General features: G+C 31.8%; 2 protein-coding genes across 4 annotated transcripts in view; one reads left to right on the top strand and one right to left on the bottom strand.

Moving 5' to 3' along the window:
- LOC109594866 (disintegrin and metalloproteinase domain-containing protein 10-like) overlaps nt 1-25610 on the top strand; it is a 104668-nt gene that overhangs the window by 53378 nt on the left and 25680 nt on the right. Inside the window, exons 4-5 of one of the 2 annotated variants that reach the window (XM_049964219.1) lie at nt 20403-21005; nt 23578-23706. In XM_049964219.1, coding sequence (XP_049820176.1) covers nt 20403-21005; nt 23578-23706 — 732 coding nt within the window. Of the gene's footprint in view, nt 1-20402; nt 21006-23565; nt 23707-25610 lie in introns of both variants that reach the window. The other variant, XM_020010113.2, reaches the window with a different exon arrangement.
- On the bottom strand, nt 23909-25581 carry LOC109594867 (uncharacterized). Of its 2 annotated transcripts, XM_020010114.2 has the most exons (5): nt 25486-25581; nt 25202-25422; nt 24772-24989; nt 24461-24723; nt 23909-24407 (listed from the first exon to the last, which is right to left on the bottom strand). In XM_020010114.2, coding segments are annotated over exons 1-5 (945 nt in total). In that variant the 5' UTR covers nt 25488-25581; the 3' UTR covers nt 23909-24166. The 2 variants fall into 2 exon arrangements, with proteins under 2 accessions (XP_019865673.1, XP_019865674.1); XM_020010115.2 differs by lacking the exon at nt 25486-25581 and having other exon boundaries at nt 25202-25474.

Here is a 25610-nt window from a genome sequence, read left to right as displayed (position 1 = left end):
GGACAGAGTATAATATTGCAGAAATATTGGATCCTTGGACCGATTAAAGAACAACTACATATGCGTCTATTATTTCTCGACTCTACACCACTGTATTCATTGCCTTCCATGTTACCTTAAAAAAACTATACGAATCATTATTATTTACTCATTGCTTAAACATCTATGTTTTACTAAAACAATATTTAATTTGAACACTCCTTGGTGTTCCAATTTCTTTGTCAGTGAGTATATATTTTTTCACGTTTATTCCACAAAAAATAATTTTTGATAATGTGTGCTTGAAGTCCCTTTAAAACAAGCAATAAATTATCAATAGTCACTTTATATTTCTTAGAAAATCAATTCACATACATTTTGTACTCAGAAAAAACTCACTAATAATTGGTCTGAATTTACTTAATGTAATATAGATTTGATACGTGTCTGGAATTTCCTGAGAATTAAAACATTCTTCAACTGAACAATTCATTTGCATAAATAACCAGAGATTGCAAATGTAAATCAATGTTATAATTAAAATTTTAATTTAAGCGGAAATAAAATTAAATATCTTTTTATTTCTACAATTAACTAGTTCTGATGTTCCATTTAGAGATCTATAAAGTTTCCATAACTATATTAAGAAATTACAAAATTAAGATTTTTGTGTTTAAATAAAAGTTTAAATATTCATACTCTTAACTAAATATAAGATTAAATTACAACTGAAATTTTATCCTTATAATAACATAAATGATTTTTATTTGAACAAGTGTTACTTTTGTTTTTAATTTTCTCAAAGCAAAAGGTATTAATTATTCTAATAAAAAATAGTAATTTTAACATTTATTTACTTGTAAACAACGAAGAGGCAACAACAGTTCAAACACATTTTCTTACATTTGCAACATTTATTAGTTGTTCGTTCAGATCAACAGAAAAATTAAAAACTTGATTTCGCAATTTCCGTTTCCTACTGCACTAAAATTATTCCAGATGTATCAACAGGAACACGTTCTTGTTCACATGATCTATATTTTCACATGTAAACCTCGCATAAATTACCATCTTAGGCACTTGTACCTGCATAATTTATTTTCATTTTGCCAGACGTTTTACAAAACTTTCTGGAATGAGGAAATTACATTGGAAGTTTCGTAGGAAACGGTCCAATAAAGTTTTACACTTATGGTTGATTTGCCGGTTTTTTAATAATTCATTGGACGTTTTAAATTTTACGGTCGGATTAAATAATAAATAAATTTAAAACATACGGATGTTGGCAGTTTTCTTATTTAATATAAAACTCGGCTTGATGTCGCGAGTGTCTCGGTAATAAAGCGTCTTTTCTTGCTGCATAAAACACAAAAACGTTTACTGCAAATAGAGGTTGAGGTGACGCGGCAGTTGTTTATGACGTTTTGTTTTAGAACTAAACCATCAGATAAGTGTCGCGATTTATTTGGGGGATCTAATTGTGTTGTTCCTTCTGTGAATGTAAATAACTAGCGTTTCGTCCCCCAATCAAGCTATGAAACTTTGTTAAATTGCCAACGTAATTTCAAACCGAAAGATTTAACTCGAAATTAAATGCTAATTTAGAGAAATACACTTGATGATATCTTAAGGGTGGTGTTAAATTCAGGGTCTATTTTCTACACCAAAACTAAACATATAAATCGTCAAATGTTACTAGACTATTATAATTTCATTTCTTGATATTTTAAAAATATTACATTGAATGTTCGTGTATTTAATGTTTTATTTTTAAAATAAATTATAAGGGATGTCTTGTTTTCAAATAAGGTGATATTTAGTTAATGTTAGGAATATAATAATCTACATTTGCGAGATTATCATGTTGAACATAAAATTAGTCACTATGAATGTTTTTTAAAACGTTTAATCCAATTTTATTGAAAGCCGACATCCGAAGTGAGAATGTTAATATAATGAATTTCTCATGTAACACATGTATCATAAATTCCCCGTACGGTCGTAAATTATCGCGTGACATTAATTTTAATTAGGTACCTTCTCCAGTTTTAGAGTGACCCAGTAAGTAATGTTCCGTCTCTCCGGCAACCTTCTACCCAACATCGCACACAGTCTATTTAGAACAAGTATTCATTCAATTCCCGGAAAGTGAGTGGTTCAATTTCGCAAACCCGAAGGGCGTTCTTTTGTGCGGGTGCTGATTTATGCGGCTAATAGTCCCATTTAGATCTAAACTGCTAACGTCAAGAGACCGACTGGAACGCGAAACGAAAAGAGTTTCCCGGTGGCAGTAAATGCGGCTGTGGCCCGGACCGACCGCTCCGAACCACTATCGGCAATTAAATAAAAGCAGATTTGCCCTGGAAAAACAACAGTTAGTTGGCCCCCAGATAATTTAATTAAGGGAATTAATTAAAATTTTTGTCGGGGATACGACGTGGATCGCCCGAATGGCTGTTGCGGTCCCGATAATGTGTCCGTTATTTTGAGGGATAATGGAAAAAGTTATATTATTACGCTGAGGTAAAGTTTCACTAATATAAATTGTCATTTTCATGTTAATATTGAACACTCAACATCTCAACTTTATATATATATATATATATATATATATATATATATATATATATATTTATATATTTCTCTATCACAATGTGATAATTAGTGTTGAGGTTATATTTTTTGTCTTCAGTTCAATTATCATATTCATATCAAAAATATTTTATCTAAGGAGATAAACTTTTGATAACAATTTGAAGCATCCACAGTCTGAGTCTAGCAAAACGGGAAACATCTCCAAACTTTCCTGGTGTAAGTTACTGAACATTGATTCTATCTTTTTTTTAATGATAACTTCTTGTTCTCCTGCACTGTATTCATTATCTTCTAGGAACTTTCACATTACAATGTTTTTTTTATTAATCTTTCATTTCCTTTTTATTTGATTTTACAAAATCAATAAAATTAAGTAATTAAAAACTAAATAAATAAATGGATTAGTACTCGTGTGGGTTGTAGGCTACTCAGTTAATATATACGCCAATACAACAGATATTTTATTATTATTGTTTATATAAGTTTATTGGAAATTTTCACTTTACTGGAGACTTACTTACTTACTATTTTTATTTTTATTTATTCTATTTCTTTATTTTTATTAGAATTACTTTATTATATAATATTATTTGTCATCGAAATAAGGTCAACAAGTAGCTTAGAAAAAATTATTTTGTCCTTTGAATCTTCTTATTTCTATAATTGCATTTTACGCTCCATTTTCCTAATTTTACATTACAAAAATTTTTCTGTAATTTCTAACATAGATTCGTAATACACTCGTCAATAAATCTCAAGTTCCACACAGCAAATAGTTTATAGCCAATCCGCATCCAATCAGTCATTCCAACGGACACTGGACCAACGTAACAAACTTTCAGTTTACATTGCGGCAATCTCGGTGTCGGCGCCAAAGACAATTTACCACGTGATTGCCATAATTGTCTTATGTTCCGGAATCAAACGGAAGTCAACCGTGGAGCAGAAGTGACGGGCCGAAGGCGATGCCCGCGTCCGTAAATTATGGGCGGTCTCATTTCCGGACGGCCGACGTCGAAGAGTGAACTGTCTCCATATCTCTCCATTTCTTACGTCCAAATAATCGTCAACGCCACACACAATCGGCCCGCTAAAAGCTAATTTTCGCACATGGTCGGACCCCAAGGCCGTTTTGCTTTATTAAAACTTTCATTCGACTAACGTGGTGTTTTTATGGCGGCTTTATTGTTTTTTCTTTCTTATTAGATTGGTCAGATGGGGTCACACCTACATCGATTACAAAAGACAACAGCCATTCTGGTGCCAAAATTTTCTCAACTTTTCCTGGATAATTTTGCGGATAATAATTTACAGTGTATTAATATCAAAAAGTAACGTAATTAATTACTTACATTTAACATAATATTGCTTCTTATATAAAGTAGATTCTTTTTATTTAATCTGGATGCAAGTAATTCGACTCTGAAAAATTTAGATTTCTTATGAATCGTTCTTGATGATTAAAACATTGACGAGTTGTTAAACAATGTTTTCCTTTATCGAACATTGATGTTTCGGTACCACCGTCTAACAGTCCATAAAGACTGTTTAATGATGGAATGGTTATACTCGTATCTTCAGAATGTGGTACAGGAATGGAATCTTTTTTTTCTACCAGGATAATGTATGTTTTATTAGTGAATTTAGAATAGGATATTGGTAAAACTATATTGACAAATAAATATAAGAAAAAACAAAAATAAAACAAGTAAAAATATAAAACTGAATGATTTAATGAATATTTAAACAAATGATTTACTAACAGACAAAAAGTAAGCAAGGAAGAACTTAAAGAACCTCGATTTTGACACTAGAAATAATTCTGGTAAAATCTACCGAAATAATGAGTCCCAGAGAAAAAGAAGAGACTTAACGATTCTCTAAGATTTCAAGTAGGAGTAATTTATTAATTAATTTAATTTAATTTAAGAATATTTTATTAAACAGTTCTACATAAAGAAATCCAACTATTTAAAGTTCGAATCCACCATACCCTAACACTTGAAAAAGAGATTTAAATTAAGTATATTTTAAAATGAATTTTATACGATTTTACGACTATTTTACGATTAACATACTAAGATTAGTTTGAAGAAAACCAATCAAAATCTGAAAAAATTCGTGAGAACCTAAACAAAGTGGTGGTCTAAAAATTCTCCCACGAAGCCATTAAATAAAGGTTTTCTAACACCGTTACAACATTCGCATCATATTATTTACGGGACCTTAATTTACATCCGATTTATCAGAACACATAAATCAGTGGAAGCAATTCATTCGAAAGGGAGAAACAGATTAAGAGATTGAATAAGCCGAAATACAAAAGAGTAAATATAATTACAGATAAGATATGGATAAATAGTCGCGGCACAAAACGCGGAGAATCTAAAGATAATGAGAATTTCATGGTTTTCAAAGCGTCTCATTTCGTTCTCAATTAAGCGACAGTAAGTAAAACATTACCGTTTGTTAGCCGAAAGTTATCCATTAAAGTACGCCAAGTTCCGAAAATCTCGAGAGCGCACGATATTTAACTTATAAGATAGGAAAATATGTCCCTTAGTTAACTTTAATGAACTTCGGTTACCTAAAGTTGTTTGCGCCAAAACTTTCTGGCTATATTGTTTCAACAAGTATCAATGTATCTGACGAAAAGTGAAACTCGCAATGGAAATCTAAAACCTTCAAGTGTCTCTTCCTTAAATTACTATCTCCGTTACGTGCAATTTCAATAAAGAATTTAAACGCATTCGCCAAATTTTACAATATGTGACTTCGCACTCTCGCACAGTAAAACAACGCAGTTAATATTTTTATGGGTGTTGCATGTGGGGTTTGAACGGGCACAAAATAACTCGCTTTGATTCTCTACCAGGGATGTTATGAAAAATTTTATGAGTGGTATAATATCCTGTATACTGGATATTCAATTTTTACGTTCTATTAAAGCACATCACACGCCTATATTCATTTCATATACGTTGATAACTAAAACGTATGGTTTCAATTTTTTCTTTGTTGTTAATTTAATAAAATTCATAACGGGCGCATCCACCATAATTGAAAGTGGTGATTTTCTTTTGCCTCCATTTAATTTTTGGGTATATCACTAAATATAACTCATAATCCATACATCATTTTAATCTATCAAAGGATGAATAATGTTTTATCCTGGCATTACATAAAGTAAGTAAAGAATAAATTTTATATTTTCATAAAGCCTTGGGAACGTTTCAGAAGAGAGTTTAACTCCAAAATATATAGATTACAAAATGCTATGGAAAATACATTTGTTCTTAATAAAAGATAACATCCGAAATTTATGGCATAAAATATTATAAAAAGTACTTCTTATCATGGACAACTTTTTAATCTATGATACTGCCTATAAGACTTAACGAACTGTAATTTATTGCAGCTGTATCCTGTTTACAAACTCACAAATGACTAAATGTTGTTAATACGCCGAATATTCATTAAAATCAATATAAAATTAGACCGAAAGAAAATAGAGGAAATACGTAGTGCATTAATTTGTGTGTCGGGAATATGAGCGTTGAGAATGAGTTCAATTAGATGATAGTTAAATAGAAAAATATCGGATCCAAAAAACAAAAGGCGCCTTTTAATGGTGTCCGGTACGTGCTTTTTCTGCAAAATGAAACATAATAGTTTATGTGCACTGATAAAGGCACAACAGCAATAATATTGAACGTAAACCGGGGTAGAATATCACGAGGAATTAGATAGTCTAGCGGCCACGTAGTCATTTTAGTGGGACTTTAACTTTTATGTGTTTCATATTGCTTTTTTATTTTACGGCGCCAGCTTAAATTATACCGAAATGAAAATAGAAAACCGAGCACGGTTAAATGTAGTTAACAGTACCGTGTAAATATTTAACTGCCGCCGGTAAAATGTATTTAAACCACTTTAGTTTTTGAGCCGGTAGCGCTTTTCACCTGCATATTCCGAAAATATTTTCCAGAGGTAAAACTGTTTAAAACGTTATTAATATGTTTACGGCATCAGATTCCGGGTTGAATTATGTGTTAAAACTGTCGAAATTAAACTAATACGAAAAAATTATAACTAGCTGAATCACAAAATGGTGTCAGATATTTTCTAGCAGCTCCATATTTTGAGATATAGTCTAATTGAATTTATTTTAGTGGAAGATAAAGAAATAAAATTAAGTTTTAAGGTTAAAATTGAAATTTTGTACCCAAAATTAAAACCCAGATATAGTGAACTTGTTTCAAATTCGAGCGACTCTTAATTAACCCTTATTATCTTCTACCTCTACCCGACTTAACATGTTATTATTTTGACTAAATGTTTGGTGCTGTGTATATGTGTATATTATGATCTTCATTTGGAAGACAACCCAATGATTTGGAGATAATCACAAAACTATCACAGTGAGTACTGTTCTTGTCTCAGAAATACGAATGGATGTATTCATAGAGCATTTTGAAGAGATTCAATTCTTTAGCAGTATTCCGACACCATCAGAAAATACAGGTACAATTACATCAACATCAGATGTATAAAAGGAAACCTGCACCTCTCAAAGGAGTTTGCGAATTACATGCATTTGCATGCAAAAATTTTATAAATTTGTTACAGATCCTAAATAGTTTCTGTTAAAAAATCCAAAAAAGCTAATGTCAGGTGAAATTAATACAATGTTCATAGTTTCAACTTATGAACATTTCCTAAATATTTCCTATTGAAAGTTTCTAACAAATTGTACATCGTCACAATTTGTCAGTTTGGTAATATTATGCGCTTATGGGTTAATTTTAATGAAAATACGTTTAATGGATGTCGGAAATTATGTCTATATTATACGACTATATAATATATGAATATGCATTAGTTCCCATTTGCGTTTAGTTATTTGCACGAAGCAAATGCCTCACTAAATTGATAATTACTTGTATTATTAAAATATTATTTTGTATTAATTTATGGCTATTGCAATCAAAATACATTATTGTACTAATATTAATATTGCATATTACAATGGTCACCATTGCTTTTAAAAGCCTATAATTGTATGAAAATAAATTTAATATTAATAGTGGTTTATTAAAAAAGCTTAGAATAAAATTTTAAAATGCTTTAGCTGGTAATAAAATTCATAATCCCTCAAGATATTTGAATTATTTGAAAATTCCAGAACATTTACATTTAATATCCGTAGAGGAAAATCTGGAGAACCCTTTGAACATCAATGACCCAATTATGCCGGACGGATTTTTCAAAGCTGAAGACCAATACTCATGACATCCATTCAAATGTTATCAAAGCTGTATTTCGTAAAAGAAATAAGGGACCATTCTTTAGTGGAAACTCTTAGAAGAGCAAAGATAGGGTGCATTACTTAAGTTTAAACGTGCCCAGCATAATCTGACGATAAAACAAATTTCAGTTCCACGTGGCTGAATGGCCGGCCCAAACTGAAATTAGCAGTGTTTCTAACGGCGAATCAAGATCCTCTGGTAGCGTGCAATAAATCGTAGAGGTCCCGAGACAACGCCGATCAACCGCACACACACCCGCCAATTCCAACTACGCCCCGAAATCGGCGGCATCGCCTAACGTCGTTTGCAGTTTGAAGTTGCGAAGGGGGAAACTCACCAAGTTCATTGTTTGCCAGATTTGCTAAGCATATGTGTTTGTACACGTGAACCGCATCTAGAAGTGGTCACGTGACACTCGACACACTGTCATAACCACGAGGTTTATTGGGGATAATAAAAAAGTGGTTGTGGGGATTTAATTAAAAATTTTACTGGGAGCTACTTGTCGCCGGTGGAGTTATATTTCCGGTGATGTAGGTAGGGGCTATATAATATAAAACAACGAAACGCTTCTTTAACAACTTTTGATATTAGTTGTAAAACTTTAGGTTAGCATTACCGGAATGCTTCAACGTAGTTTATTTTTAATACACCTGCACCACTAACGTGAGAAACCTGTAACAAAGTGTAAAGTTCTACAAGTCACATTTTATGAATTCACAACGTTTACCATAATTTCAAATGTTGAGGTAAAATACACGAAAATTTAGTCTGGATTCGCACTGAAATATAACATTCACGTCGATCTGTTATGACTTAAAGTAATAAATGTTGTGTTTCAGCATTATACACAATAAAAATAAATACCAGATAAAACACGTATTACACATAAACCTATTTCAGTAATTGTTCTAATATAGTGCTTCACTCTACTGCTCTTAATGTGTTCTAACAGTAATTTATTCAACGCAATTGATTTTATTACACCGTAAGTTTGTAGTTAGTGATATTCAAGTTCGATATATTTTTAGACTTTATAGCTGGTAGGCTACAACATCTAACATCCAGTTTTGTATTTGTTTGTCAATCGGTTACAGCTAAAATTAAAAATTTTTTATTTATCCTTTTCTTTTTTCATTTTGGTTTATACAATAATTTTTGTATATAAATTTTATAATTTAAAAAATGACTTAAAATACCAGACAGTAAGTTTGTAGTTATTAATATTCAAATTTGTTTAGTAAATTTTTTTTAATTTTTTTCGTATCTACTGGCTTTCAACATCTAACATATCGATGGAAGATGAAATCAAAAATTCTAAAGACAAATCAATATTTTCGTTTATTTTTCTTTTTCCATTAAGATTATGAAAGTATTAAATTTTATACGGTTTTTTATTTGAAATAATCATTAGATTTTACTTCAGTTTTTAGATACTAATATTCAAGTATGAATAGTAATTATTTTTAATTTATTCATGGATATTTGATTTCAACATCTAACATAGAGGGGAAGCTTCTTTCCAGTTTGGTCTTTGATAAAAAAATGAATTAATAATATTCAGTTATTTTAAATTCAAATCAACCTTTATTTTTTACTTTTCCCACTTTTGAATGGTTGAAATCACGTGCGTTCGCGTCACCGACATTCTTATAGCAGTATATTTGTAGCTATACAGCTGACGTATAGTGCTGTGTATATCTTATAAGTAAAATGGATTGCTGTGCATTGTTGAAATAACTGAAAGTACAAAAAGTCTCAGTATTGTTGAAATTAATAATAACAATGATACAAATACTATCCATAAATAATATGATTGATGTTGATCAATTAAATATACTTACTCTATATGAGCGATAGTGTAGGTACATTTTTATATTTTTTAAAGAATACTAATTCATAAAATAAAACTAATATTTTATTAAATAAATAATAATTGTATAGTGCTTGTTTGGTTCTTTAACAATGTGGTATACCATTTTTATATAATATATTACCTGAAACACTTATTTAAATTATTTTCGTTCCTCATACTTTCAAGAGTCATTCTCCAGCAATATGTTATTGTTATCAACTTCATTTGTTCACATGACTCCTCCATAGCAACCTTGAGTCAATTTAATAAAACCAGTCCCAGACCGAATTCCCTAGTAATATCGAGTCGGTATTACTTAGAGCATAGAAACAATATTTTACTGTACTTTATTTCGTAATAAAATTTATTGATTGACGCCGAACACAATGGGAAAAACCTCTCTCGCATGGGCCTATAACATACGTATGTATATTGAATTGATCAAGATATTTTACGATATCCGAAATAAGAAATATATCATCGAACGGGAACATAAGGGTCCGGTAAAAACATCTGACCCACTAAGGAATCGCATAGAGCACAGTTCGCCTCTCATGAGTTATTACCTTTGTTCGGAGCCTGGAATAAAAAAAAGACGGGAGGTAACACGCTCGACCCCGAACTTTCACCTCCCATTCGGAACACTCATTTCTTGACACTCGTTTTATAACGTTCGATAAAACGAAATGAAAAAGTCACCCCTGAATTATCTCTCCCGCGTTTTTGACGTTTAATTTTGAATATGGCTACGGCGGATGACACGCATCACGACTGGAGGAATACATTTTTAATACTCCAATTTTTTAAAACTAGATTTATGTACCGTTTGTCTTTCGCTTCCGATTCTAAATTATTATTTACCTCAGTCGTATTGTTGTTAGATCAACTATATTGTAAATACATACATATACACTGTGGCATACTTTAACATGATCTTAGATTATTAGATTATGTCTAAAAGAATAAACAACAAATAATATATAATAATAATAATAATCATAATATAAGGTGTACTTGGCCAATTTCAAGGCAACATATATTACATATTACCAATTAGATACCAGTTAGATTTTTAATTTTAGCGTGCGGTTTTCAGCTAATAGAGATTATTTTAAGATAATAAGAGACTGGATCTACATGATGACCCAAACACTCATTAACTTGACACTGTTATAATGATGTAGTCCGTTTCACCATGTCACCTCCACTGAAGGAACTGCAAAATCTGTGGAAGGAGAGCTGAAGTCCCTTTGTTGACCCACATATGTGTTCAATCAGCTATACATTCAAATGTCTTGTTACTCATGGCAACAAATTTATATCGGAATGTTGAAAACACTTCAATCACTTCACAACATGAACTCTGGAATTATCCTGTTGGAAAACTCTATTTTGAAGAGTCTTAAGATAAGGTAGCAAATAGGATTCCAGAATTATTTGGATTAATAGCTGTCAAATCACCTCTAATGAAAATGTGTCGGACTACATACATACACAATGATACTCTAAACTATCACTTCAGCTGTCATGTACTACACCGTCATACATGGCCAACCAAACTCGAGATTCGTTCGTCACTGAAGTCTATATTCCACAACTCAAAAGTATTGTTCTCTCTACCAATCCGGTTTTTAACAACGATGAAAGAAAAAGCATGAACTGGAGTCTTTCTTAATCTGTAAATCACTTATTTCGTAGAGTGAACCTCTCACTTTATAATAATTATAATTTTAGCTAGACCTATACATATAATATAATATGTATAATAATAATAATAATAGTAATATTAATAATAATAATAATGATAATAATGACAATAATGATAATAATGATAATAATGATAATAAAGATAATAATGATGATAATAAAAATAATAATGATAATAATAATAATAATAAAGGTCAACATTGGAATGAAATGTAAAAAATTACAGATGATAACTTAACTTTACGATATATAATTTAATAACTAAACTCATCGGAAGAATAGATTTTCTGATTATACTTATAATGTGCAAAGTTTTTCTAATTTTTTGTATAAAAACGATATAATAAACACTATAGTGTTATTATTTTCTATTATTAAAACAGGAAGTTCATTATCAACAAGTAAATTGCATCATACAATAAACTGTCTAACGTAAAACTTAGATTAAAACTTTAAACTTTTTGCATTTCATTAGAATGCTAAAAAGTCTTCCTGTTAATAAACTCGAAAGACTACGAAGAAACTTCCAACTTAACTTTAGTGTTGCGTTAACATTAATGAAAAAGTTCTATTCCATTTACAATTAAAATCTCTCGGAGTGCATAAAAATCATTTATAATTCATCTGTCTGTGTACCGTTTTGCAATTAATTAAAAAACATGCGAGATGAACAGAAATCGAGTTAAAACAATAGTTCGCATTGACACAGCTAGAGCATCTGCCCTTTTCGATTTTTGAATCTTCCTCCCCCGCCGTCTGAAAGTATTTACTTTTGAGGCAGCAATTTTCATTTGGCCCCTGAAAGACGCCTCCGGTTCGCAATCATGTGGAATCAATATATTACACAGTTCACCAGCGGCATTCCACACGAAATTGCACACATACTTGGGCCGTGCACATCTCGGCTTCAAACGTTCGAAATCAAAGGATGTACCAGGTGGTTTTTTCAGTGGTTCCTTCAGTATAATTGACCCCTTATCGTGTTGTAATTTGACTTCCTCTATTCGTGTGCTTGATTAATGAAACACCAGGTTTCTACGTCTCGTATATTGCATCTACTCTGTGAACAAATTTTTATTGTTCAGTTATAGTTTAAAATATATATATATAAAATATTTTTTAATTTTGGAATAAACTACAAAAAAAAATAGATGTTAGTATGTACGGTTTTCCACTGAAATACGTTGCTCCAGTAAATAAACTGGCGGAGCGTATCCCTTTAATTGAACGCCGGTCTCGCATTCCAATGCATTGACAACATAGAACAGGCCATTATTCAGAATTCATCGAGTGTGTCGTTCCTCTTTCAGTTTTTGAACGCATTCAAACATACGGTCGACGTTGTGACAACGTGGCCAGTTTTAAACTGAATAACGTTTTAGAGAGACGCTGATTAAAAGGTATTCATTTCCACCGGTTTCCGTAGATATTTTAATGTTTGTGTGACAGTATCGCCACTGAGATAAGACCTTTTATGTGTTGTGTACTTTACAGGCGCACATATTTCCGTACGCAACGCAGTCAGATGAATGTAAATGACAAAGTTATACAGGGTTGTCGATAAATAATAAAACAATAGCGGAAAGAAACACGATCGAATCAAGCCAACATGTCACGGAAGTTCAGCTCGTCGAGCGCCATATTGGAAGGCTATTGTCGTGTTTGATACGATTGTGGAAACTTTGTTGCAAAGCTTTCCGCTCTGCCGTGAAAATAAAGAGCTCTGAGTGCTGTAAAATGTTTAGAGATTTCAGTAAAATCTCCATATCGACACACAAAACCTTCCCTCATTTTCGAATGATGAAAGAAGGGATCGCCGTTGGAAATGCCACTGTTTATAGTATATGTACGGTAATGTTTGCAAACGGGACAATGAGCAACGGGGAGTCACAATATGTTTCGGTTTAATTTCATTTTTTATACTTTGTTTTTTTAATATTCCTTCTGACGCTTCATTTATGTGTATGTAAGCAAATACCTAAAGTCATATTAATTATTAATTAATTTAATGAAGAGATTTAATTTCATACGTCCAATTTAACACACAAACTTAAATAATACAGAAAATCTCAATAGTTATAGATATTAATCTTCATTTAGAAAGTACAGCATTTTTTAAATAAGTATATGCAGCATTTAGTTTTTAGGAATCCTATCTTTTAAGAAGTAAAAAATAGATCTTATACATACATACATCTTGAACTTGACGAACAGTCTTGTAATTCTAGGAAATTGTATGATTTTTAAGAAATTAAATAAAAAGACAACTAACTGTTGATATGAATGTTAATATTCAGAGGACATATTTGTTGATTATAGTACATATTACTTAGTAATATATATTATACTACAATATTGAATTATATAAAAATAAAATGACAAAACGAAATACTTTTTCTAAAAATATCCAGTAGATGTATTCAACTTGTTTAAAATATTTGGATTCAGTAGATATTTTGTAGTCTGAGTCAGCGTTATTCAGTTCTTTAATTATAGAAAATTTTAGAATACATAATACTGTAACAGATTATCATATTTTTTTAATATGTGGATTCAGCAGATTTTTTTCAATAATTCAGATTTAAGGTTTTTAGAGTTAGATATATAAGGGAAAAGCTTTTAAATCTAGGATAACCATAAGGAACACAATCGAAACTGCATCGTAGACAATCAGACAAGTCTGATGTAGCTTAACATGCACTGTTAGATGGAAGTCATAAGATAAAATTCCAAGATATATATGGACACCAGTGCTCAGAAACGACAAAATCGCTCAGCAGATAAGAACGGCCAACGAACAGAATGAAATTTCTAGAACATCAGTTGTCTAAGTTGTCATTTAGTTGTCAATAAGTTGTCAAAGAGGCACGAATCAAATCAGACCTCTGAAGATGACCTAACCACTCGTGCTAGCGAAACATTAGGAAATAATTCAAACAAACTATAGATATAAATAAAAATACTTTTTAATATTTTTTTAATTCATTTATTTATTATACAATAAATAAGCAAATATATACATTGTTTTTAGTATTTTCTTGGTTAGCTTTGTCACTCGAGAGCAAATTACAAAGTAAACGAGTAACAGATAATAAATAGCACGGCTTTCTTGACTGTAATCTATAACAGTGCCGCACGAGACAAAACAGAAAAGCCCGCCGTTGCAACCGCAGGAAAAATTATTCATGAGAGGCAGCAGCATACTTTGCATGCCATCCACATGTGATAAACACCGTTGCCCCCGGCGCCCATTCCAGTATCGCACTCCTCGGTGGGCACTTGACAATCGAAAAGCGCCGCACATAAATCCAAATTTCGAGATCCGGTCGTATGTAAATGCAGCCCGAAAGAGTACCCGACGGCCGCAACAACAGAACATCTCGGGTTCCCCGAAGTCCCCGGCGCGGGACCCCCAAGCGAGCCCGATCCGCGATCATGTTTCAGCATTAACGGCGCCCCGATTCGACAATTGCAAGGGCCCGCGGGGGGGCCACTTGGCGACGGTCCCGCCGGGACACCCGAACTTACGTCGAACTCTCCGCCCGGATGTATTTGTTCCGCCAACTCAAATACAACGGGGCCGGCTCGCCGACGTCGTTGGTTTGCGTTACACGCAAATAAACACATTATTTCCTTTGGTAAACCGGTACCGGGAAAGTTCAACTGCATGCGACGTTCGTTTCCCAAACGGTTTGCCATTACTATAGTTCTTGCTGATTTCGGTTTAACTACTTAAATTATTTAACACATTTATTCTATTTAACAAGCAGCTTTTCGTCAAATCAATTTGCTTGTTGCAATGTTAAATTATAGATGTCTAAGTAAAAAATTGTATTTTATTTTGATTTCCTTAGTAAAAATATTGGGGATTTTAGAACTCATTTCTCATTTCTCAAATTGCCATTAAATGGAAAAATGAGTTATTTCTTTAAATTAAATCTGCAACATGAGGCTGCTCCAGTTATTTTTTCATTATAAATATCCCAGAGATAATATTACAATGATATTAAATGTCTACGTCTACTCTTATAATTCTTAATCAAAAACAATTATAAAAACTTAATGAAAATTCAGAGGTTCAATGATATTGATATTATTTTTTTTTATTATTATTAAACGCATCATGAATATTTTTTAGGTATTGTATTAGGTTAGTAACTGATAATTTGTCCTCAAAGATTTCCTGGATAGTGTTGAGTATGTTGTTTTCTGTTCTCTCTTCTCAGAATTGCCCACATTCGGTCAGTATATGTTTTACGGTTAGTCGACTATGGAAGATGGTGGTTCTTCGACGCTTAGATTATATCCATATCTGTGTTTTGTATGACCGATTCTAAGACGAGTTATTATAATCTGTTCTGTTCTTATCATCGGTTCTTTAGGAGTGCTAAAGACGTTTCCCAATTTGTTTGCCATATTAATAGAGCTACATGTTTAATTAATGTTTTTTGAATCTGCTAGAGTTACTTTTTTTCTTGTTGTGCTTCTTCCAAGGTAATGGTCTTTTTGACTGCATTGTCAGCGATTTCGTCACCGACGATACCTATGTGTTGAGGAGCGCAGAGGAAAGAAACTATTTTTATTGCTTGTAGAAGTGGATCTTTACTATATAGTTGTTTTATACCTAAAATTGAACTTAGTGAATCTGTCACTATTAAGTAGTATTGCCTTTAATATGGCGTATAGCCCTGCGGTATATATAGAGGCGTCAGGTGAGAACTTAAAAAGATGTTGAGAATATCTACAAACAAATGCGGCGCTTACGTTTTCTAGAGTCTTTGATGTTTCGGTGTATATATGGATATAATTACTATATTTGGCTGTGAAAAGTTGTAAAGGTTTTGTGGAATCTTGTGGTAGTTGCTGTTGTAGAATTTGAGTGGTCTTTCTCTGATGTAACTGTAGCAGCAGCATATTTAAAGGCTGGTATTTGTCTTCTTAATTTGAGTGGTGGTTCCTTGGCTTCACTAAGAATGCTTTCGATAGGACTTGTATGAAAAGCTCCCGTACTGCTTTTACTGTATATCTTAAGATTTTTTAGCATATATTCGTTAGATTCCTGATAATAAGTTTCTTGGAGGCATATTAAGTTTGGTTAGTGTTCTTTTGTTAATTTTTGGAGTGATTGATATTGTTGAAGCTGATTACTTTTGATGTAAATTTTAAATTGCTATTATTTTTAATTTAAATAATAAAACCTTCAACATTTTTAAAAAAAATACAGACATAGTTAAATTAAATGATTTAATATTTTATTTTAAAGAAAAACACTATTCCATTATAATTATGTCACTACGGACAAAAAAAAATCAAATAAGCTAGACTAGCTTTTAAATATAATATTTATAGTTGAATAAAACTAGATATCGGAAACAGAATCAATGTTTGAATTAATTTGTGTCAAATTGCTCGATGCGATATTGAAACTATTTTTTAAAATTGTGTCACCCCATTTAAAAGGCATTTTTATTTTCTATTCAATGCTATTTTGATAACTAAAATTGGGTAAGCAGATAGTTATGTGTCAGGTAAATTTTCAGAGACCCAGCCATTATTCTGAGTTAATATATATTGTACAAAAAAAATAATTATTTTATTTATTCTTTGTAATAAAATTTTAGTCTTATTAAAATATTTTAATATTAGTAAAGTTATTAAATAAAAATCAAAGTAGAAATCAACTTTATCTTTAGATGGATTGTAGGATACGGAATTTCATAATAATTCATAAAAATGCATTTTTATATATGAAAATGAAAGAATACTTCTGAAATAAACAACAATAAAAATGATCTAGTCAAATTATATTTTTCCATGTTTTATGTAAATACAGAATATAGAATATTCGTTCGACTGAAAATTTTAACTCTCAGAATTTTACATATACTTCAGAGTTTATTGATGTTTTCATATAAAATATTATTTTTATTATCTTTTATATTGGATAAGTCACAATCCTGCCAATAATTTCAATCAATTCGTAGTATTTGTTTAGGATAGTATTTGATAAATCCATATTTACCATAATTAAAATACGCTTAATAATTTTGCAGATCGATCAAACTTACAAAACACAAAAACTATGCAGAACTATTAACTCTTGCTGAAACTGTGAATTAAATATGTATATGTTTTCTATAGAAAATTTTCCAGTAATTGAAAATAACAATTTTATATTTTGAATCTTAGCTTTCATATTTTTTGATTTTATACAATATAAAATAGAGTACATTTACTAATATTTAATAATCTACTTTCATATAAAAAACTTTATTTAGTTATTGCATAAAGATAATTAAATAAATATATTTAATTTATTTATTATTATTTCATTTTCATACAAATACAAATGTTATGAAAATATCCATAAGTAGATTAGCATTCCCACGTCACAACAATACATCATATAGATCTTTATATTTTTTCCGGGTGTAAAACTCATTATTTAAATGGCGTTTACCGCCCCGGAAATAATGCATAATTTTGAATTTGAAGTGGATCATATAAAAAGGTTATTAGCTTGATAACTTGGGAGTGGATTCGATATAATGTATATTAGCAATTGTTAATACTATTTATGTTTAATCTATGCAATAGTTTAGATGGAGTATACACATTATATTCCTGCAGATAGTTTATATTAATCATAAGAGATTATTAATTAATTAATTATTTAATATTAGTTTAGTGTGTCTCCACGATTTGATTGGCACCGAAACAATTCACCATCAAAACTGATCAAGAACAAAGGTGCACATGAACCGTTCAAAACCAATTATTTTTGTGCTGCACCAGCACCATCAGGAACGCCTTTTGTTTAAAAACGATAATACATAAAGGGATTGCCGTAATGCCGCCATTAAGCCCCGTTTTTGCCGGGATTCCCCGTTGATCAGTCTAAGTGACCGCTTTTGTTTCGCGATACACTCAGTCGTCGATCTGATTGCGAAATCGGACCCGAATTGCGAATTACACGGAGCCGTCCGGCTTTTCGTCGTGTCGGGGATCAATTTCGTAGCGGGACGTGACGCAAATACATGTTGATTGATTTTGTTTAATCGAAACTTAAAAGCCCGAACAGCCTGAATAAAACATCGGGGTCCGGTGGACGGCAGACGTGTGCTACCCATGAAACTGCGATGGTCCCTGTTAAATTATTACCGGATTCGATTATACCTGGTGGAGATAAAATGCACGGGGTGGAATTCGGTCAATGTTTTTGTTGTCTTTTCCCATGCAGATTTGTTTCAAAAGTATACTATATTTTACAAATATTTATTTACACGTATACAAAATTGAAATATTTATCTGCATATATGTTTCTAGAAATGGAAATATCTTTTGACAATCATCTAATATTTATCTAGTTATGGAAGGGAAATTTTTAGTTTTTAAAATAAATTAGATATCACCAGAGAATCCCAAAGGGATTTATCTCTTGAATATTGTCAGTGTCATGCAGGCCTGAATGATGAATTATTAACAATCTCGATAATCTTGCTTAAATAAAATATTTCACAGGATTTGGGTCACTCATCTATTTTTCGTTTTCTTTCAAATATCAGTAAGAAAAGGCAGCAAGGGCCCAGGTGAAACAAACTATTTTATTTTTTTGTTGAATTTCATACAAACAGTTTTTAATTGCTTGTAGAGGTGAATCTTTGCTTACAATTGTTTTATACCCAAAATTGAACTTAGTGAATCTGTCACTATTAATGCTTTGCTCATAGTTTCATTATTATTTATACATTGTATTGCTTTTAATATGTATTATATATAGAGGCATCAGATGAGATCTTAAAAAGAAAATCTCTACAAATAAATGCGGCTTCAACGTCTTCTGGAGTCTTTGATGCATCGGTGTGGATGGTTGTTGCACCTCTTGCACATATAACTGCGAATAGTCTGGCTTCAATATTAAGAATAAAGTTATACTTATGATAGATCCTTGTGGTGTCCCGTTTTGTTGATTTCTTTTCTCTGAGATGTGTCCGTTGACTTTGACTCGGAAGGTTCTTTGGTTGAGAAAAGGTTGTAGTTCCATTTTTGTAGTTTTTTAATGAATAGATGTTTCCACACTGTGTCATAGGCATTTTGTATGTCAAAGAATACATCTACAAACGTTTGATTACTTGCGAAGAATTCGTTAACAAAACTTTCTAATATAACTCTAATATATTTTCTATAAGCGTACCTTTCGCCACATTAGTATTTTATTGATCAGTTTTTTCCGGTAATTTTGGCATCTTAAAATTCTGTTAGCGAGAATATTTTGTTATGGAGTCACTGTAATTATGGTTTATTTTTCTTCTTCGGCAGATTCAATGTTGAGAAACTCTGCAGTATAGTTGTCGTCATCAGAGTTTCCCTTGTAAATATCTGCTAGTTTCTTCACTATTTCTTGACTATTTAATAATAAATTAATAGTAACAACTAAAATATAAGTCGATTGTTTCTGATTAATTACGATATTGTGTTATTATTATCAATATCATTCACAAAATAAATTATTTATGTAGATTGACAAAGCACATTTCGTATTTTAAACAACTAACTAATGCATAAAACTTAAAGAGAACTGACACTGAAAAATATCGTTCGGTGTTAAAACTGATATTGATATTGCTAACGAAATGTGTGGAACACGAGTATTAAGAAACATGACCAGGCGTATATTTTATGAAACTGTCTGCCTTCTTGGGCATGACATATTAGAAAAATGCCAACCATTTGTCAAATGAGCAAAACAGAAAACGCATTGCCGGCTTTACATGAGAGAAAGACTCCGGCAAAAAGGGAAACATTATCCCTGAAATATGAATAAAGTGCCCAGATACAGCATTATATATTTTCTTCAGGAAAGCTCCCACTTTTTATGCTTTCTCCATTTCACATTTCCCACATTGAAATTAATTAATTGTTATTATAATTAATAATGAGATTAATATTTTTTACAGATGACGAATCTTCAACGGTTCACGGCCTCATAACCAGCGAAGGTTTGTTCGAGGGCACCATAACCACACCATCGGACGAATACCACATAGAACCACTGAGTCGTTACTTGAACTCGAAAGATTCCAAGTCGCCTGCCACCTACCACTCAATTGTATATAAGACATCAGACGTCCAGGATCCTAGAAAAGGACAGCCATGTGCCTCGCACCAACTCCACCAGAACGGCCTCCACCATTCGCAGAAGAGCTACTCGAAATACAGACGGAAACGATGGTTGCTGGAAGGCGAAGCCAAACTGCCTTACGACGACTCGAATTATCTGCATCCAAACAGGAGCAGAATACACTTCACCTCGCCATTCGACCTGAACCAACCCATAGATGAGGAGATGGACATGCTTACTAACAGAACGAACGTCGACATTTCCGGTTTGATATTCCGAAACGTCAACAAAAGGGCGACCGTCGATCCGAAGAAGACCACGTGCATGCTGTATTTGCAGGCGGATCATCATTTCTTTTCGAAATACGGCACCGAGGAAGCTTGCATCGAAGTTATGACGAGGCACGTGCAACGCGTCAATTCCATCTACAAAATCACTGGTGAGTGTAATAAATGACCGCTTCCTTTTCGGCAAACAAAAGCAAATAACCTGCTATTCAAGTTGTAACGAACGAAATTAATTGCGGTGTGCGATAACGATTCATTTCAAAACTAGACTCGATAAATAAACTTGAATGCAGACAGTTCAATATATCAGATATGGATCTGATATGGATCTGATCGGTTCAATTTGTTTGTCCGTTTGCAAGGTAAATTTGCATTTGTACTTAATAATGTTTCTATCATCATTAACAAGAGCTGCCACTAAAATAGAACTTTAAAAACTCACAGACATGAAGGTGCAATTAATTCTTTCGCCACTCCATCAATGCAACTATAACAATACATTACAATTAAGGGATTCATGGTGCGGTCCTGTAAATTCACATGGTAGACAAGCGATGTAAAATGTTCACATGTTTATTTATTTGTCCACGGTAAGTAAAACCAGTATGTACGCGCCGGTCGTAAATCTAAATTTGCGTTGATAAAGGCGCGGCGGAAAATATATTTTCTGCAACGTAATTTTATATTAGGCTAAAAAGCCCCGTACTTGTCACTGCCACAAATTATTATAAATCATAATTGTAATTCTCCCTGTCACGAAATTTCGGCGCCACAAACGCAGTTTACAAGTTATTGGAGGGAGGCTTTTGCTCGTGCACGGGTTTAATGCGTCAATTGCTCGTCCGAGATTTCACGCCAGGAATTTACGTAATTCCGCGACGGGATTACGGGGAGAGACGGAGGAAAAATTATTAGTTTAATGCCACCGATAAAAATTTCGTTGTCTAGAAAGACTTTCCGACGGACAAAGTCGATGTGGTGGTTTACTCAATCAGACCGATTTGTTTTTTCGTCGTGTAAATATTTTAGAGCACTCAATCGATTCTTTGTTAAATCCTTTTATAAATGAGGTCACACTTAAGAAAAGTAAGTTGAAAAACTACGCCACTTGAAAATCTTTAAGATGCTTTCCGGAATTCCCGGACAAAAGTCGTAGTCAGATTTTCTGGGAATTATTCCTAGACCTATTCTCCTATTTATCGAAACTTGTCGTACGCTGTTTTGATAAAAATGTCGATAGACACAAATTGTCATTTGTGCACACTCTGGTTTTAAACATATTTAATGCGAAACACTATCACTCATATGTATGTTAGAGCAACTTTAGAAATTTTCACTTGCCTTGATAAAAGTGTACGTTTAAATATCCGTATTATTGTCACTTATGCAGTATGTTACAATACAGCAATATATAATGGTTTATTAGTGGATTTAGTTGGATATTTATTAATATTTGAAAAATATTCAAGGGTCAAAAGTAGAGCAACTTTAAAATAAAACAACCTTAAGTACATTTAGCCTTCTATTATTTAGTATCTAGTAGCATACCAATTATTTTTAATAATTTCTAATCACCTTTTCTTCATTGATTTTGGTAGCTCTCCAATATAATCGTTCGAAATTTCTTTTGAGTGATTTTAAACTTCTTCGTAGAGTTCATTAATATTTGACAGACTTGTCAGTAAGTCTTGATTGGACAATCAGTAAGTAAAGAACTAAAAGAACTTCAATGTTGACGCTAGAAAAAATTCTAGTAAAATCTACCGAAATAGTGTGAATCCCAGAGTTTTTATAAACTCGGGTTCTAGAAAGTATGGGTAGTGACTTAAGTCCCTCAAGAAACTGAATGTCTCCAACAACGATCCTACTTCAACCAATCAGATGAACTAAACAAATGTTCTTTTTTTCAACCAAACTAATTTGAGATTTTCTATAAGAAACCCTGTATGTAAATAATAATGTACTTGGTCTAAAAACCTTAATGCAATTCAAAATGAAATTTATTATTTCAATATAATTACAATTCTGATATTGTCTGCAATACATTGTACTTACAAATATTTTTAACGTAAAAATCATTAACTAAATTTAGTAATATTGAAAATCATAAATAAAAAGAACAAACTTACAATTCTCTAAGATTTCACGTAGAGGTAATTTATTAAATCTTTTAATTAATTAATTTTAGTTTAATTTAAGAATATTTTATTAAATAATTCTACATAAAGACATGTAGAAATTCAACCATTTAAACTGAACCCACTCTGCAACCATACCCTGAAATGGGAAAAGTGTTCGAAAAATAAAATAAATAAAATAAATTTTGTACGATTTTACAACTATTTTACGATTAACATATGCAAGATTAGTTTTAAGAAAACCTATCAAAAATCTAAAAATTGGTATATAAATTGAGGTATGAAATGTTTAGGCACTTATTAATTATAAAATTAATTTAATTTAAAAAGAATTGTTTTTTTTTTTTTAATAAAATGATTATGTTTTTTATTTTGTTGCTCTACATATGGGCGATAGTGTATATGGTAATTTTCCAAATTAACTTCGCTCAGTAAAAACTTCTTTATTATTCACAGGTTTTCACGTGTTTATTACCATCAAATCAACTGTTCATAGTTACCCTATATAAAATTTTATTGTTTTTAGTTATTAACACACTTTAAAATTTTGATGATCTGTCTTTTATATTTGCAGATTTTAATCAAGATGGAAAACCTGATAACATAACTTTTATGGTGAAGCGAATAAAAGTCCATACAACCGAAGCATTAAGAGATCCTCTATACAGATTTCCTAATAACTACGGTGTAGAAAAGTTCTTAGAGCTCTTTTCCGGTAAGTACACGTTAAATAACCACGATTAAAACCATTATTATAGCATGCATTTTTTGTTTAACATGATTAAATAGAAGAAATATACTATAATTATATTTAATTAAAAGGTACTGTTATTATTTCGTTATATTTATATAGTGCACAATTTTACAAATTAGAAATTATAACCGCAGTGTAAAAAAGGGTGAAAACAGTGGTATTTACACTGTATAATTACGAGTTAATAAATTAGCTTTAAAGAATTAAACATTACGAACTGAAGATTTATTTTCAGCAATATTTTAGTTTCACTCGTTCATTAAGGCTTTGTCGGAGCAGCAAAATTTACGACTTGATTTGTCGCGTCATTTTTTATTTAACTTCACTCACCTTTATTTTATTTATTTTTCAAACCAACTATAATACTATACATTTGTCTTCAGCTAACAATTAATATGGTACTACAGTTAGAACGTTGCAATTAATTATAGAATGTATTGTTTTGATATCTTTTCACATTAAACAATTTGTTATGTGTAATTTCACAAGCCAGAAAAACAAGGCTCAAAGCAATCATGATAATGTACATGTGCAAAACACTTTCTATATGCTTCATCGTGACTTGTGGTGATGATATAGTTTTAATCTCCGTCAGTTGTTCATTTTTTATCCATTTGTATTCTAATCTTTGAAGTACTCCCACAGTTCTCATCTTTTTGACACTAAAACATTATTAATAATAGTAAGTTTGTATTTTGAATAAAAAGTTACTCACAAATTGTCTATCTTTACTTTTCCTCTAAAAGATTTAGCCATTAGGAAAACATTGTCTTTTTTGAAATATCTTTGTTTGAAGTTTATGACGTTACATTCTATATTATGGTTTTTCATAACATTGGGCAAAACCACTCTGTTTTCGAGAAAAATTATGCTATCATTACAAAGAATTTTTGCTAGATTTGTTTGATTGTTGATGTCCAAACAGCCTCGTCCATTCAATACACCTGTCCAGTGAGGAAGTACATTTTTATAGGCATCCTAAAATTATTTACTGTACTCAGTACATTGTAAACAAAGTTTTAGTACCGTAAAGTTGTTGTAAACGAAGCTATTGGTGCGAAGACACAAAGAATGCGTTCTTTTGACCGGTATGTCGTCCAGGGATTCGAAGGGAAAAGGTATGTCGAATATGGCCAACTGTGCTACCAGAACGGCGTTCATGGCGGAGTACAGAACAACACCCAGCATCAAGGCGAATATTAATAGCACCCTTCCGGAATAACTGTGCAATTTCAAATCGTAACCTCAAAAAAAAAAAACAACAGTGTGGTATATCCACATTAAATCTTGGAACGGTGGTATATTTCAGATAGGCTCAATAAATTATCTAAACAGAATTAAAAAATAACGAAGTGCGCGATTTTTTCGGCGCAATAATTTATTTTCGCCCGTTCATTAAGGCATTGTCGGCGCGGCAAAATTTACGGCTTGATTTGTCGCATTATTTTTTACTTACCTTGATTTATAAAGCCCGAAACGATCCCGAGGAAACACGACGGTATGGAAATGCAAGGTTCTGAGTGACAAATCCTGTTTAAAAAGTTGATCGTTAGCCAAAGTGCCATCGTTAGAATAACAAATATTCCCAGTGTCAGAAACCAAAGTTTCGCATTGAAAGTTTTCAGATATGACGAGGACGAAGGCCTGGCTTCCGGCTGCTTTATATACAAATGGTACCTGAAAAATATGTAAAGTAAAACTTTTTGTTACACGAAGTCCGATAGGAAACTGATTCGGCACATTTAAATATTCGGTATGCTTGTGTTTGTTCGTTCAGTTAACCCAAATCTTTGATGTTTTCCAACAATTTATTTTTTCTAGTTCACTTCCATATTTATTAATTTTGAAGATTATTAAAATTTGTT

This window comes from Aethina tumida, chromosome 3, assembly GCF_024364675.1.
Source record: "Aethina tumida isolate Nest 87 chromosome 3, icAetTumi1.1, whole genome shotgun sequence".
Classification (NCBI taxonomy): Eukaryota; Metazoa; Arthropoda; class Insecta; order Coleoptera; family Nitidulidae; genus Aethina; species Aethina tumida.
Note: the sequence above shows the minus strand (reverse complement) of the source record. Positions and strands in the feature narration are given on the sequence as shown.

Bases quoted from the DNA above. Each gene is read 5' to 3' on its own strand.
- LOC109594867 (XM_020010114.2), bottom strand. The intron at 24,990-25,201 runs GTAAGTAAAAAA...TTTTTTTTTGAG, and splicing joins TTCGGGCTTTATAAATCAAG to GTTACGATTTGAAATTGCAC. The intron at 24,408-24,460 runs GTGAGTAACTTT...ATAATGTTTTAG, and splicing joins AAAGTAAAGATAGACAATTT to TGTCAAAAAGATGAGAACTG.